The sequence below is a fragment of the Corvus cornix genome, chromosome 15 (assembly GCF_000738735.6).
Source record: "Corvus cornix cornix isolate S_Up_H32 chromosome 15, ASM73873v5, whole genome shotgun sequence".
NCBI classification, from domain to species: Eukaryota; Metazoa; Chordata; class Aves; order Passeriformes; family Corvidae; genus Corvus; species Corvus cornix.
Window position 1 is genome coordinate 1885306 of NC_046345.1, and position 16486 is coordinate 1901791.

The 16486-nt window shown below is 50.8% G+C and overlaps 1 protein-coding gene across 1 annotated transcript; it reads left to right on the plus strand.

Annotated features, from left to right (window-relative positions):
* Nucleotides 1-1217: 1217 nt before the first annotated feature.
* DHX37 (DEAH-box helicase 37) lies at nt 1218-16136 on the plus strand. Its single transcript, XM_039560742.1, is given in 28 exon segments — nt 1218-1415; nt 2342-2511; nt 3213-3325; nt 3483-3810; nt 4447-4595; nt 4868-4960; nt 5081-5118; nt 5121-5176; nt 5536-5649; nt 6038-6139; nt 6631-6745; nt 6853-6948; nt 7285-7361; nt 7880-8018; nt 8253-8329; nt 8919-9151; nt 9604-9715; nt 10303-10409; nt 10791-10979; nt 11095-11219; nt 11472-11588; nt 11700-11872; nt 12235-12349; nt 12787-12924; nt 13251-13345; nt 13807-13880; nt 15132-15229; nt 15758-16136. Coding segments are annotated over 28 exon segments (3429 nt in total). The 5' UTR covers nt 1218-1312; the 3' UTR covers nt 15841-16136.
* The last annotated feature ends 350 nt before the right edge of the window (nt 16137-16486 follow it).

A 16486-nucleotide genomic window follows, 5' to 3' on the forward strand; every position in this document is an offset into this window, starting at 1 on the left:
GGGGTGGATGGGATGGGATGGGATGGGGCTGGATAGGATGGGATGGGATAGGATGGGATGGGATGGGATGGGATGGGATGGGATGGGATGGGATGGATGGGATGGGATGGGTGGGGATGGGATGGGATGGATGAGGTGGGATGGATGGGTGGGATGGATGGGATGGATGGGATGGGGGATGGGATGGGATGGGATGGGATGGGATGGTGGGGATGGGGTGGATGGGATGGGATGGGATGGATAGGGTGGGATGGGATGGGATGGGATGGGATGGGATGGGGATGGGATGGGATGGGATGGGATGGGATGGGATGGGATGGATGGGTGGGATGGATGGGATGGGATGGGATGGGATGGATGGATGGGATGGGATGGATGGATGGGATGGATGGGTGGGATGGGATGGATGGGATGGGATGGGATGGGATGGGATGGGGGATGGATGGGATGGGATGGTGGGATGGGATGGGATGGGATGGATGGGATGGGATGGGATGGGTGGATAGGGTGGGATGGGATGGGATGGGATAGGGTGGGATGGGATAGGGTGGGATGGGATGGGATGGATGGGATAGGGTGGGATGGGTGGGGATGGGATGGGATGGGATGGGGATGGGTGGGATGGGTGGGGTGGATGGGATGGGATGGGATGGGAGGATGGGATGGATGGATGGGGGGGTGGATGGATGGGATGGGATAGGGGATGGGATGGGATGGGATGGGATGGGATAGGGTGGGATAGGGTGGGATGGATGGGATGGGATGGGATGGGATGGGATGGGATGGGATGGGATGGATGGGATGGGATGGGATGGGTGGGATGGGATGGGATGGGTGGGGATGGGGATGGGATGGATGGGATGGGATGGGATGGATGGGATGGGATGGGATGGGATGGATGGGATGGGATGGGTGGGGGGGGTGGGATCAATGGGATGGGATGGGATGGGTGGGATGGGATGGGATGGGTGGGGTGGGGGGTGGGGATGGGTGGGTGGGGTGGGATGGTGGGTGGGATGGGATGGGGGGGTGGATGGGATGGATGGGATGGGATGGGATGGGATGGATGGGATGGGATGGGATGGATGGGATGGATGGATGGGATGGGATGGGATGGGATGGGGGCGGTCCCGACCTCGCGGCGCCGCTCCGCGCATGCGCCCGCCCGGCTCTTCCCGCCCGTTCTCGCGAGACCCCGCGCACCCGGAAGTGGCGGCAGCGGGAGCCGCACGTGGGGCTCGGCCGGGCCGGGTCGGGCACGATCGGTCCTGTCCCTGTCCCTGTCCCTGTCCCGGTCACCGACACCGCTGCCATGGGCCGAGCGCGCCGCCGGCACAACTGGAAGGCCCGGCTGCCGCAGGGCCCCGCGCCGCCGCCCGCCGCCGAGCCGCTGGAGCTGCCCCTGGAGCTGGGAGGTGCGGCGGGAGCCGGCGCGGCTCTTGGCCGGCGTTCTGTTCATTACTGGGAACTCGGGCTAAAAAGGGACCGCGGAGCTGCTAAGATTGGAGTTGCTGCCATGTCTTTAGTATATTTTTATTACACTTTTATTGGAAGCATTGTTGTTATCTTTAAAAATCCGCCTGGAATGGGCTGCCCGGGGAGGCGGTGGAGTCTCCGTCCCTGGATGTGGCACTCGGTGCCACGGTCTGGGTGGCGTGGTGGTGTTGGGTCACAGGCTGGACTCGATCATCTCAGAGATCTTTTCCAGCCGAATTGATCCCCTCATTCTGTGATGTTGACGGCTTTGCATTAACAGCTGTGCCAGAGCGCTTGGTGCCTTCAAGGAGTTCAGGAGTTGGGCTGATGATCCTCCCGGGTCCCTTCCGACTCACGACATTCAGAGGCTCCATTATTTATTAAAGCAACTACTAAACATACTCCTTGTGCTTAACATTTGCTTTCTCAAGTGTAACTTTTTAAAACTTGAGTTTGTTATTCTATTTTGATTATTCAGAATTGAGTAATGCAGGTTTTTAGTATTGAAATCCACTGGTGCTCCGGTGAGGCAGGAGGCTGGGCAGTCACCGCAGGGCACACTGTGTCCTGTGCTGCTCTGCTGCCCCCTGACCCTGAGGAATTGAGTGAAAAGGCAAAAATTGCACGGTGTTGTTACATAAATCGTGGCAAATCGCCCTCAGGGCTGTAGTAAGCTCAGGGTTATTGAATCCCCAGTTTCGAGGTCTTTTGCCCTTGCTGATGTTGCAGGATTTTTTTTGGCTGGGCGTGAGGGCTGTGTTTGTTTGAAACAGCTAAATCTGGCCTGGTGCTTGATAAGCCTGCTAAGCAGTGTGCTGAAAATAATCTACCTGGCACGAGTGAATAATCAAACCCTTGCCTTCAGATGGAGCAACGCTGAAGGGAATTGACGAAAGTAATGCCCTGGTCCTGCCAGCAAAAAAAGCAAAGAAGAAGAAAGTCGTGTGTGTTGTGCAACAGCAGAAGAAACCCCTGAGCAAGAAACAGAAGAAAAACCTGCAGAAAGTTTTGGAGCAGAAGGAAAAGAAAAAACAGGTAGGTTCCCCTCCCTCTCAGTGGATCAGGTGTTGCAGGAACGTGTCGTTTCTGGGTCCAGGTTCCTGTTGCAGACCAAGTGTTGTGGAGTCATCACTGGCAGGCAGTGACATTAGTGCGTTTTAAAAGCACTCTGTGAAGCAGGGGGTGTGAGCAGCTTTGGCCTGCAGACCTTGGTGCACCCCTAACGCTGGCCTGTCAGTGCTTCTGAAGCGCTTATTGTTTATTTTCAGTATGGAAATAGAGCTTTTCTGTCTTTGGAAAACCTTTCCAGGCAAAATTCCCAGTCCTTTTAGTGCTGGAATAATGGCTTTCACAAAGGAGCTCTGGTTTTGGAGGAGCTTTAAAACTGTGTCTGCCTGACCTCCTGCCAGTGCCGTGTCCCACGTGAGGGATTTGAGGAGAGGCTCCCATTGCTCCAGGCCTCATTCCAGTGGTTGAGTTCAAATCCTGCTGTTTGAAGGGTGCAGCTGAGCTGCTCATTGCAGTGATGTCAAGTCCCCATTTCTATTTTTGCTCTGGTACAGAGCTGAAATCTTCATCAGGGAGGACTGACCATGGAGCAGCAGGAAGGTTTTACAGCTGCTCAGCAGGATTTGCCAGAGCACAGAGCACACCCTGTAATGCTCAAGTGCAAATCTTGAAATGAAATTATTTCCTGGTCAAAACAAGCACAGATTTTGGTTGTTTTCCCTCAACAGCGAGCTGAGCTGCTGAGCAAGCTGAACGAGGTCCAGGCCTCTGAGGCAGAAATGAAACTCCTGTTCACTACTTCCAAACTGGGGATCGGGGAGCGCATGTATCAGGCTAAAAGGTAAAGTGCTTTTTGGGTAGAACCCTTGGAACTGATCACTGTGGTTGAACGGCCACATTCTGACATTCTTGACTGTTTTTCTTGTTGGTGCAAACAGGTTTTTCAGGATGGATGGAGTTCAATAATTTGCTATTTTTGTCTGATAACATAATTCCAGGGTGACACAGGAGCCGAGGACTGATGTCCCTGAGAAGATCAGGAGCATCAGTGGTGCAAACAAGAGAAGGCACAGCTCAGGGTCAGAATCGGAGCCTGAGGAAGAGCCCAGCAGCTCTGAGGAGGAGGAGGAAGAGCAGAAACAAGATGCTGAGAAGTCCTCAGCCAGTGCTGTGAATGCTGCTGAGAAGCCAGAGGGAGGAGTGGGGAAGGCAGGGGCTGAGCAGCCGCCAGCTGGTCCCGGTGCCCCAGCTCCCCAGACAGCCCCCAGCAAAGCACCCTGCAAGCCTGCAGTGTTCATCCCTGTGGACAGGACTCCTGAGATTCAGGTGAACAGCACAGTGCTTATCAGGGATGCTGGAAAGGATGGTGTATTCATCCGTTGGGTGCACTCAGGGTCCTTGTTCTGGCAGCTGGTGCAGGTCTGAGCTTTAAACCTGTCTGGTTCCAGCAGAAGGGAAACTTGGTTTGTTTTGGGATATATAAGCATTTGTCTCTAGTTTTACATACAGAATCATTAGCAGTCCTTTATTGTCCTTTGCTGGAAAATCTTGTGAAGTCCCTTTTAGCTCTCCATGGTGCTGTATCTTTTGCTGGATGGTTTTGTCCCATTTGTTATAGGTAGGGCATCATGTAGAAGTGGGAAAAGCTCTGCATGGGTCTGAGCAGACGAGACAGTTGTGAAATGAGTTTTCCTTGAAGTATTCTATTTAGAGACTCAAGGGACTCTGAAGTTTCACAAATTAAACTTGCCATCTGTTTTCTGGGAAGCTGCTCTGATGACTCTGGTTCTCAGACATGCTCGTGCGGCATTAACTGGTTTAGAGCTTTCCGAGCCACAGGCTTGCAGGATTCCTTCCTGTGGGTTTTGTGGTCTGAGCAAGGTAACAGTTTTCAATCCTGAGGAAAACAAAATAAAGGATTGAGAAACAATGCAACTAAAATCTGTGTTTTACACTGTTCAGGAAGCAAGGCTGAAGCTTCCAATCCTTGCTGAAGAGCAAGTGGTCATGGAAGCCATTAATGAGAATCCCATTGTGATCATATGTGGAGAGACGGGAAGCGGCAAAACCACACAAGTGCCTCAGTTCCTCTATGAAGCTGGATATGCCAGGTAGGAATTGGATTTTATATGCAGCAAATGGAATTGCAGAGACAACATTTTGGGAAAAACATTGCTGTAATCCGTGCATCTTCAGATCAATACACATAGAAGGGAATCCCAAACCTTCCTTTCTGTTTTTATTCTAACTATAACTAAGAGTGATGCTGTGTGAAGGATGCCACTTAATCTAGAACCATGGTGAGAAATCCTCTTGTCATTTTTCGGGGTGCTTCTGTGTTGAATTGAAACAACCCACCCTTTCCTTTTCCTCCCCTCGTTAGTTGCAGTGGCACCATCGGGATCACGGAGCCTCGGCGCGTAGCTGCGGTGTCCATGTCCCAGAGAGTCGCCAAGGAGATGAACCTGTCTCACAGGTGAGCTTTAAAAAGGCTGAGACCTCTCTGGAAGATGGCACTGAGATGCTCAGTGGGTGACATGGACTTTCTGCTTCTCCCCATGCTTCTTCCCGTGGCTGCCCTGGTGTTTCCCCACAGAGTGGTTTCATATCAAATCCGATATGAGGGGAACGTTACAGAGAAACGCAGATCAAGTTCATGACGGATGGTGTGCTGCTCAAAGAGATACAGAAGGTGAGTTGCTGTCCTCAGTGTTATAAAAGGGGAAATTTTTTGTATAGCTGGGAGGAGAGGCCAGCGTGGATTTGTTGCCAGTCTTTCAAATCAGAATCCCTTTCAGCACCAGGGATTTATTTCATCTCTACCTTTGATATTCCTGCCCAAGTCCTTAAACATTACATTATCTTGCTGTGTAAAATGAGAGCAAGGAAGAGACCTTTGGGAACCAGTTTGCTTTGTGTGGGGTGAGCACATTAAACTGTGTGACAGATACAGCTGTGGGATGGGGGTCAGTGCTTGTGCAGCTGTGGGGTGTCCTGACTCAGATGTCCTTGGCTGAGGCCTCCCGTGCTGAAATCGCTCTCTCTCCCCAGGACTTTCTGCTTTCAAAGTACAAAGTCATCATCATTGATGAAGCCCACGAGAGGAGCATGTACACAGATATCCTGATAGGGCTCTTGTCTCGCATCGTGCCCCTGCGTCAGAAGGTGAGAGGGGCAGGCTTCCTGCACTGCACAGGGATGTGCCAGGCAGGGGATGTTAGACATGAAAGGGCTCTGTGAGGGGGGACTCTCTGTGATGTGGAATTCCATGGGAATCTGACAGAAAGGATGAAATAACTCTCAGTGAACATGTTTGTCTTTCTGTGTGATTGAAGAAGCACAGAGCCTACACAAAGGGGGAAGTAGCACATGTCAGTACCAAGAGGTGACTTTCCAGGCAAAATCCAGCTCGTTTGAGACTTACAGTGCCATGGGACACGTGTAGATAATGGAATCCCAGCAGCCTGGGAGAAAGCAAGGTGTTGGTTGTTGCACTGGCTGAGCTTGGGAGGACACGTTTGGGGCACAGGGTGACAGGTTTGTGTCCCTGCAGAAAGGGCTGCCCCTGAAGCTGATCATCATGTCTGCAACTCTGCGAGTGGAGGATTTCACTGACAACACCAGGCTGTTCTCTGTTAAACCTCCTGTCATCCAGGTACTGTTCCCCTCCTTCGGAGCTGAAATACAGCGAGGGTGGCCTTTGTCAAACCACTTACAAAACAGGGGCACTCTAATCTTTCCAGCTGGTGCTGAAATCTTTCAGATACCATTTTTAAATAATCTTTTTGTTTAGGCTATTGTTTCTTCTGGGACTCGGTGTTTTTCTTTCCACTTTTATCAGAAAACCACCCTGGCAGAATCTGATTATCTTGAAAAACTCCTGAAGTTATGGTTCAGGAGGACTAGAAAGCTTCAATCTGAGTTGATGATGTGAAAGGGAGAAAAGCTGTGGTTTCTAGCATGGTTTTGTGGTGTTCAGAGCAGACAACACCAGTAATTTCTGTGGGTTTGGTGTTTTGTAGGCTACCAAAGCCAAGAGCTGAACAGAAGTACAGGGTGAGCTTTTCCGGCTGTCCCATGAACGCTGTATTGATTGTGCTGGAGTTGTAACAGCAAACAAACCCTTTCTTTGTATTTCCTCTCCAGGTAGATGCAAGGCAATTCCCTGTCACTGTTCATTTCAACAAGAAAACCCCTCTGGATGACTACAGTGGGGAGTGCTTCAGGAAGGTGTGTAAAATCCATCGGATGCTGCCTGCAGGTGAGAGAACTTCACTGCTGAGAACCTCTCAAATTCCTCATACTGAACGTGCCCAAAGTTTTTGTGTTGGTTTTTGTTTCTTTTTTCTTTTTTTTTTCCTCTTGCAGGTGGGATTTTGGTGTTTTTAACAGGCCAGGCAGAAGTTCACTCTCTCTGTAGAAGACTAAGAAAAGCCTTCCCATACCAAAAAAACAACACTGCAGGTAATGCTGTAGAAACTGTTAAACTTCAAATTTATCCCACTGAGAAGTGAGCTGGCTCTGCATCTAAAAATGTGAACTTTTATTTTAAAAAGGCAAGAAAACAAGGTTTGGGGAAAGGGCCCATTGTGGATGATTGTCAGGACTGATGTTAAATATTGTGCTGGTTTGAGTTTGGGAAAAGGTCCCTTCCAGTTGCCCTCTCCCTTCAGTGTGACTATTTGCTTCTTCACACTGTGCATCCCCAGAAAGGTGGGAGTGGGACCAGACTGCTCCCACTACCTTTTCCAAGAGGAAAACATGCTCAGCTAACAGCTGTTCCACTGGCTGTTTTTGTAGGAGGAGAGGATGACAAAGAAGACTCGGTGGAAGAAATCAGGAAATTTAAGAAATCAAGGAAGAGGAGGAAAGTTCTGGTAATGTGTGATGGGTAGAATTCCTCCAAGAGACAGGAGGGAGCAGGTGCCTCCCTGCAAACAGCACTCCTGTGTAGCTCTGCCTCTCACCAGCTCTTCTAGACTGGCCTGAAGCCCTGTAGCCCACACGTGTCCCCTCAGGAGTTCCAGCAGTGCTGCCCACACTGCTGCAGAGTGCTGAAACTCTGGGTATTGCGGCAGGAGATTGATTCAGATTGAGTACTGACCACTAAAACTTTAATGGAAGGAGCTCCAGACTTTCTGGCACCAGGGCTGCTCCTCATCTCACCATTTGTTACCCAAAATTTGGACTGATGCATTTGTTACCAAGGATGGTGTTTGGGTTGTGCCCATGCACTTTGTTAGCAGGAGATCCTGATGTTCTGGATACACTGATGTTTGGGACATATCCCTCTGTCACCTTCGGAGTCAGTGCTCAGCTTTGCTTCCAAAGCTGTGCAAAGTGCTGTTTGTGTCCCCCCTTAAGGTGTTGATGTCATCTTTCCTCTCTTTCTCAGACACTCCCCAAAATTGACCTGAACAATTACTCTGTGGTGCCAGTGGATGAAGGAGATGAAGACAGAGACATTGACAGTGATGATGATGCTGCAGGCTCCGACCTTGACCTGGATTTAGGAGATGGAGACTCAGAAGAAGGTTTGGCACATATGAAAGAAAGAATCCCTGTCTGCTGTCACCTGTGAAATGAGTGACATGAGTTGGTTGTCCTGAGCTGATCTGCTGTGGTACCACAGCAGCCCCGTGCCGTGGGAAAGCTGCTAAGCTTTGTACCCATTACCTTCCTGGATTTAATGAAGTGGTGTTTGTGCAGATGTTGTTGGGACTAAGCCTGGAACTTGGACTGAACGGTGCTGGTTTGTTTCCCCACAGAGGAGAAATCCGATTCATCCCTGCCACTGTATGTGCTCCCACTCTATTCCTTGCTGGCACCAGAGAAACAGGCAAAGGTAAAGGATTTATTGCCACAATGGGCAGAAGATCTTACAGATCTGTGTGATCATCACAAGTGAGCAAAAATTCCCATCTTGGACTATCCATCAGCTTGAATGGCCCAGTGGGCAGGTTGGGATGGGATTGGGGCAAGCCTGGCCTGGGCTGTGGTCTCCCTGATGTGCCCCTTCAGAGGTTGGGAGAGATGATCAGTGACAGTCCTGCAGGATCTCTAAATCCATCCTGGCCCTGGGCACATCGGGATGCTGCTGCCAGCAGGGAGCTTGAACAGATTCCTGCATTCCCTCCTGTCTTTGGAGGCAGCAGCAGCGTCTGAACACAGCTCAGTGCTGGTGTGTGCTCCACCTGGAGCCCCTGTGGTCATTTCTGAGGCTTAACTGAGCTGGACAAAGAGCTCCAGAGCTGGAGACACAGAGTTAAGTCTCTGCTCTGGCCCCTGAGTTCCCCTTGCAGTGCCATATGCGCCGCCAGCCCATCCAGGAGGACTGCCTGTCCCTCTCCTGTCCCTCTCCTGTCCCTCTCCTGTCCCTCTCCTGTCCCTCTCCTGCTGTCACTGCCTCTCACACTCCCGTCTGTCTCTCGTAGGTGTTCAGGGCTCCTCCTCCTGGCACCAGGCTCTGCGTCGTGGCCACCAACGTGGCTGAGACATCCCTCACCATCCCAGGCATCAAATACGTGGTGGACTGTGGGAAGGTCAAGAAACGTTTCTATGACAGAATCACGGGGGTCTCGTCCTTCAGGGTCACCTGGATCTCCCAGGCCTCGGCCAACCAGCGGGCGGGCCGGGCCGGCCGCACCGAGCCAGGCCACTGCTACAGGTCAGTGCCCTGCTGGACAGCAGCCCAGGGGGAACAACCAGCCCAGGGGCTCTCAGTGGGAATTTGAATCATCCCCCATCCCACTGCCCTTCCACAGGCACCCGGTGCTGCATTCCAGTGGGAGAGGTGACGCCAAGTGTGAGCTGTCACTGGTGATGTTGGTTTAGGTTTGGCTTCTCAGGGGCCTTTCTCTTGCTGAAAACTCTTTCTTTTCATGGCTGGATTCGATTTCACCGTGGCCACATGAGATTTCACCGTGGCCAGATGGATTTAACTCCAAGCTGAGTTAACTTGTTGTGAATAAGGCAAATGCCCCAACGTATAAATAACGATATGGTTATGCAAATACCATCCAGAGCCGCCTTTTTTTTTAATCCCTTGCTAGTTTTTCATGCATATCTCTTGAGTTAAGATTTCTTTTAAGAATCTAAACAGCACTTCTGGCCCACTAGGTTATACTCTTCAGCAGTTTTCATGGACTTTGAGAAGTTCTCTGCTCCAGAAATAACAAAGCGACCGGTGGAAGACTTGATTCTGCAAATGAAGGCATTGAATATAGAAAAGGTGAGTTGGAAAGAGCTTTGTACTACAGCACCCATTAAATGGTTGCCCTTAGGAGCCAGAAACAAACAGAAATGTATTTTATTGTCATTGCTTGGAGCTGTGCCTTGTGGTAGAAATTAAGATCCTCAGAGTCCATTTTGGTTTTGCAAATTGCAGAAGCTGCTCTGAATTGTACTAGGCCTTAACAGACATGTTTGTTCAGGTAGTAAATGCTTTCTTATATTCTTAGAGGTTAAAAAACCCCTGTCTAAACAGGGGCTGTGTTTTGGAGATACTGGAGCACTTTCAGAAAGCACAGCACTTAAATTAAACCTTCAAGCAGCCTGCCCTGGGTGGTGCCTGCAGTCAGTGGCAGTGAAGGGTGATTCTGGTATTTCTGTTTCCTCATGTTTTTGTTCCAAGCACTTCCTGCCATTATGTGTCCTTTCCTTTCACTTCTGGCAAACATCCTAAATGTTTTTCTTTGGCACACGTAACCAGAGGGGAGGATTTCACTCCCTTCCAGGGCTTCTGACCACGCTCAGACCGTTTTCCAGTGGGTGTGGTGTCAGTGATGAGCTGAAGGGCTTTTTCTCCTGTTTCCATAGGTAATCAACTTCCCGTTCCCAACACCACCTCCGACGGAAACACTTGCAGCAGCTGAGGAGTTGCTGATAGCCCTGGGTGCCCTAAAGGAGCCCCCTATGACAGGAAGGTAATACCTGTGGTCCCCCACTAATTTCCTCCACTGTCGAACCTGTGGGCTCTGCTGTGCTCCTGCCTCCTCTGCCGCCTCAGCCCTCACACCCAAGGACGTGCTTTGGCACAGAAAATGGCATCATTTCAGTCTCTGGCTCACCTCTGTTTGTTTCACTGACCCTGGGTGTGTTTGGCAGGGAAGGATTGTGCTGGGAGCATCCATGCAGGGCTGGTGGGAGCTGTGTTAGGAAGAGGAATCTTTCCCCTGGCCTTTGGGACCAGCATATAACAAAGCCTGAGAAAACACATCAAATTAATTGGGTGCCAACAGCAGGAGCACAAACTTGTTCTGATTCAAAGATACTTCATTACATGAGACCTCTTTCTGCTCCCCCAGGCTGAAGCAGCAGCTGGCAGCGAAGCTGAGCTGCCCCATCAGTCCCCTGGGCAGAGTAATGGCCACTTTTCCTGTAGCCCCCCGCTATGCAAAGATGTTGGCGTTGAGCAGGCAGCACCACTGCCTGCCCTACAGCATCACCATCGTGTCTGCCATGACCGTCAGGGAGCTCTTTGAGGAGTTTGACAGGTGAGTGGCTGGGCCTGGCGTGCTCCTCACGGGCTGTCCCTGTCCCAGCCGTGCCTCTCACAGCGCTCTGCCTGCGAGCGCGGCACTCACTGGGGCTGCCCTGTGTTTCTTGCAGGCCAGCAGTGAGTGAGGAAGAGGCAGCCCAGCTGAAGGGGAAGAGAGCGAGGTTTTTACAGATGCAGAAGGTCTGGGCTGGGCAGGGGCCGATGCAGAAGCTGGGGGATCTCATGGTGATGTTAGGTACAGCCCCTGATCCCTGTGCTCCGTTCTGTTCCCCTCCTGTCACCCTGAGCCCTCAGCCTCGCACGGCCAAAGGCACCCTCGTGCTGCAGGGTGGAGCTCAGCAGTGTTTTCCAGGCTGCTCTCTGGGCAGCCTCCAGTTCCCAGTGCCGAGAGGAAGCTGTGGAATGCACACATTGAGTGGGACAGTGCTGCCCCACCGTTGCTTTAATCAGGAGAGCTGATCAGCTCCTCCTGTCTGTCCCCTCCCAGGAGCAGTGGGGGCCTGTGAATATGCTGGATGCACCCGTAAGTTCTGTGAGGAAAATGGGCTCAGGTACAAAGCCATGCTGGAAATCCGGCGCCTGAGAGGACAGCTGACCACAGCAGGTGAGTGGGGCTGGGGAGGGATTGCTGTGTTTATTCTCTCTTGGGGCATGACACATCCACAGAGCTGATTTGTTTCCTGTTGAATCTTCTCTCACCTCTTTCTCCCCACAGTGAATTCGGTCTGCACGGATGCTGGGCTCTACGTTGACCCAAAGATGAAGCCCCCAACAGAAGCTCAAGTGACCTACCTGAGGCAGATTGTGCTGGCAGGGCTGGGGGATCACGTTGCCCGAAGGGTTCAGGCAGAGGAGCTCCTGGATGACAAGTGGAAAAATGCCTACAAGGTAAACAGCTTGGTTGGGCTCAGTTCCTCCTCCCCTGCGTGGCAGAAAGGTGCTCCTGTGCAAAGCCCAGGTTTCTGAGGCTGCCTGTGCTGGCTTCCTGCAGCTTCTCTCTGCAGGATTTAAGTTTGCAGTGTTGCAATTTCCTGGTGTTCACGTAGGAAATGCTATAGAGGAGTTAAGAGGTACCATTAGTTCATCTTGTAAAGTGCTTGGTGTCTCCAGACACCAGGTATTAAGGTTTCCTTAAGTGGTAGTGTTTTTTATAAATATACATCTGAGAGAGACTGGAATGAGATGCAATGAAGAAATTGAATTGTCAGTAACTTGTCTTACTCTGCTTCAATCTTTGTGCCTCCTCACAGACTGCACTCCTGGAGGACCCAGTGTTCATCCACCCAAGCTCAGTCCTCTTCAAAGAACTCCCAGAGTTTGTGGTGTACCAAGAAATTGTAGAGACTACAAAGCTGTACATGAAAGGTGAGTGCTGGGGGCCAGCTTGTGCTGCAGCCGTGGTGAGGAGCTCAGAAGTGCCTTGGCAGAGAGTTTCCCCTCTGTGGTGGCCGAGCGCTCTCTTTACTGAGTGGTTGTGACTCCTGGGATTTGGATCCTTAAGGCTTTCTAGATCTGGATCAGGAGATAAGTTGGCCTATTTTATCTTTTTAATTCGTCTGGCAGAATTGGCTGGAGCAAAGCTCAGCTTCTGAAATGGCTGCTTTGCCCCTGCCCTGCCAACCACAACTGCCCACTGCTGGTCTCTGAACAGGTTTTTTACAACATGAAAAGGTTGACTTGAAGAATGAAACACAAGTAAATCTGTGGAGATGAGATCCTGACCGTGCCCTGGACCCATGGGGCTGCCAGTGAGTTGTGGCCCTTGGCAGCAAACCTGTATTCGTTGTGTTTTCCCTCCTCAGGTGTGTCTGCAGTCGAACCCGAGTGGATTCCTGCCCTGCTGCCACCATACTGCCACTTTGGGAAGCCTCTGGAAAATCCTCCTCCCTCCTACTGCCCTGGAACGGGCCGAGTTCGCTGTCACAGGCCCAGTGTCTTCTGTAAGTGTCTGAAGGTGTCCCGCAGGAGTTCTGTCCCAGAGCTGCTCTGGAACTCCTGTGATGCTGCTCTAACGAGGCTGTCACAGCACCAGAAAGGTCAAGCTCTGCTTGGGCTGTCCAAAGAGCTCAGCAGTGCTTTGAGCACCTCCATGGGGTTTGTAGCACGGAAAATGGGCACTTCATGGAGCCCACTGCTCGCCCTGTGAAGGCTGGGGGGCGGTGGCAGTGTCCTCCCTGCTTCTCTTGGCACCTGTGTTGTCACAGCTCCCTGCAAATGTCCCTCCTCTGGGAGCATGGAGGCGACCTAGTGTGGTCTTTGTTTCCAGACCGTGTGGGCTGGCAGCTCCCTGCTGTGGAAGTCGATTACCCCGAAGGAATTGATCGCTACAAACTCTTTGCCAGGTTCCTGCTGGAAGGAAAGGTGGGTGTGTTCCAGCTGTGTCACTTCCTTGGTGTTATCAGGAAGTTTTTAGCCCAGTTTTTGGAGGAGATGAGCCTCGTGGCTTCTTTCTTTGTGTGTGCCCATTCCTCATAGCTTGCTGGTGGTTGGAAGACTTTATTGTGGTTGGTGAGGTGGGGAAGGTGTCTTTAAAACACAAAAGAGCATGAAAAATCAGTATTTCAGTGAAGGAGACCCCCAAATTTAAGTCTTGTTTTTGCAAAGGAAAAAAAGCTAATAGCTCATGTCTTTGTCCACTCTGAGACAGAAGAATTGTCCAACAAACCAGTCAGGACAAGACTTCTGGACACATGGATAGGAGGAAGATGGTAATGGAGAATATGACATGGGAATTTATAGTAGCACAAGTGCACTGATGGTTGTTACCATGTAACAATTAATTTACCTTTTTCATTATGTTCTTTTTGTAACAAATCTTGCAGGTCATTAAAAAGCTGAGCTCCTACAGCCAGTGCCTGCTGTCCAGTCCCCTCATCATGCTAAAGACATGGTCCAAGTAAGTTGTTAAAAACAAACTTCTGGTTGTTGTCTCCACCAAACACTTTTCACTTCCTTTCTGAATTAAAAAAATTCAATGCTGGGAAGGGTGTTGTAGATTGTGATCTTGGCTGTAGCTGCAGGGCGAGGAAAATGAGTTTTCTCACCAAGAAAAGGTGTGTCCCAGGAGAGCTGGTGGTGGTGAGGGCAGTGCAGGACACGCAGCCTGCTGGGCTCTGCTGGGCTCTGCTGGACACTGCTGGGAACTGCTGGGAACTACTGGGCACTGCTGGGCTCTGCTGGGCACTGCTGGGCACTACTGGGCACTGCTGGGCACTGCTGGGCACTGCTGGGCACTGCTGGGCACTGCTGGGCACTGCTGGGCACTGCTGGGCACTGCTGGGCACTGCTGGGCACTGCTGGGCACTACTGGGCACTGCTGGGCTCTGCTGGGCACTGCTGGGCTCTGCTGGACACAGCTGGGCACTGCTGGGCTCTGCTGGGCTCTGCTGGGCTCTGCTGGCTCTGCTGGGAACTGCTGGGCTCTGCTGGAACTGCTGGGCTCTTGTGGCCACTGCTGGGCTCTGCTGGGCTCCGCTGGGCTCTGCTGAGCTCTGCTCAGGTGCTGCTCACCCGTGTGCAGTGATGCATGAGCACTGCTGCCCTCCGTGCTTTGCTGTGGAATTTGGCCACTTGCTCTGCCTTTCTTTCTTTTCAAAAGCATGTTTCCAACAGACAGTGGGGTTTTTGATGGCACTTACAGGCCTGTGGCCCTCCAAAAGGCTGTCAGCTGTCCCTCCCTTTCTCTCCCCTCGTTCTCTCATTTACCAAATTAACTTTCCCAGAGTCTGCTCTGGCTTTCCCTGGGGTTGATAGGTGCCAGGATTTTGGAGGACTCTGTTAGGAGTGACAGATGTTATCTGAGGGTCCTACAATGACCAAATATTTTCCTGTTTTAGTCAGTTCAGAGCTCAGCAAGGCACCTGGGGACTCCTTTTTGCTTTACTTTGTGCTCTGCAGCTGCAGAGGAGACACAAGAGCAACCTGCTGCTACTTTTAACCACAAGGAGTTGTAGTGGGGGCAAGAAACTACTCATAGTGAATTTCCTTCAGCCAGTGGCACATTTCTGTATGCAGAGGTTGTGTGTTTATACATCTCTATTTAGCCTTTTCAGAAGATGTAGAGTTCGTAAAGGTAAGCTGAATGCTGTAGCACTCTGCTGAACTGTGCTAATGAACATTGTTTTATTGCACCCTGTCATCGGTTCAGACTTCAGCCCAGGACAGAAGCCCTCCTGCAGGCTCTAGTTAAAGAAAATTGTGATAATCGTGATGCTTTGCTGGCTGCATGGAAGAAAAATCCTAAATGTAAGTGTTCTGCTTGCCTAATTATCAGTCATAGCAGTGGAGTACCTTGAGCACTATTGAATTATAATTTTTAAAAGTGGACTGTTTCACTTGTTAAGCTCCAAATATTTCCTGTTTTGTTACCAGGAGCAGTAATGTCCTGTGTTTGGTTCTTGTGAAAAATTACAGAAAGCACTTCAGAAAGCAACATTTATTTGTATTATAAGATTTTTTTTCCTGTAGTTGTAACCACAGTTGAAGTGCATTAGACTATGGTGGTACTGTCCATGGATACTGGAAAACTTTTCCTGGTAAAATGGATTTTGTTCAGTATTGGGTGCCAGATTTTAAGGATTCTTTTACAGAAGCAGCAGCGAAGTGCTGCGGTGGTGGCTCACAGAGATTCCTGTGGATGCTGTCACCTGTGCATGGAAGTGTCCAAGCTCCAGCACCATCCCAGCAGTGGAAGGCTGGTCCTGGCTCCTGGGGTGATCCCACAGGAGCTCATTTTTCCAGCCAAAGCATAACACTGCTCTGCTTCCCTTGCAGACCTGCTCGCAGCCTATTGCCAGTGGGTCCCCGAGGCCATGCACCAGGACCTCGCCCTGAAGTGGCCACCAGTAGCCCAGTGACTCTTGGTGCTGATGGACTCCTTTTCTCCAAGAGATCTTTCCAAGGGTTTCCTTGGAAGTCTGAAACAGATGGACTCACCAACTGTAGCAATACCTTTTTGTAGGCAAACGAGGTGTTGTTCTGTTTTCCCAGAAGTCCTACCAGCTGTTCAGCTGGTATTTCATAATATTAATGTTTGGATAATTATATCCACTGTTTTTTATGGATGGTTTGTTTGTTTTTTTTACCTGAAGTTTCTCTTTGGACTATATTAGTCGTATGAACTGTAATAAATATGTAAAGTTCTTGGTCTGGATGGGAGAATTGTTTGCTGCGTGGGATGCTGCAATGAGCAGAATTTCAGACCTGTGCAGACACTTCCTCACGTGTGTCAGCACATCCACATGCAACAGAACCTTTGGTGGTGGGCTGGCCCTGGGCAGCAGCTCAGGACAGGAAGCACAAAAGTGAGGAAACTTGTGGGTTGAGATAGGAATGGTTTAATTAGTGAAGGGGAAGAAGCTTGAGTTTACCTTCCCCTTCACCTGATCTTTTTGAGTCTTGGTAAACCCAGTGCTCGCACTGTGCTGATGGGCTGCTGCTTGTGACACAGCTGCAGGACACGGTGTGGGCAGGGCCGCTCCTGTCCCCGTGTTCTGGAGGAAA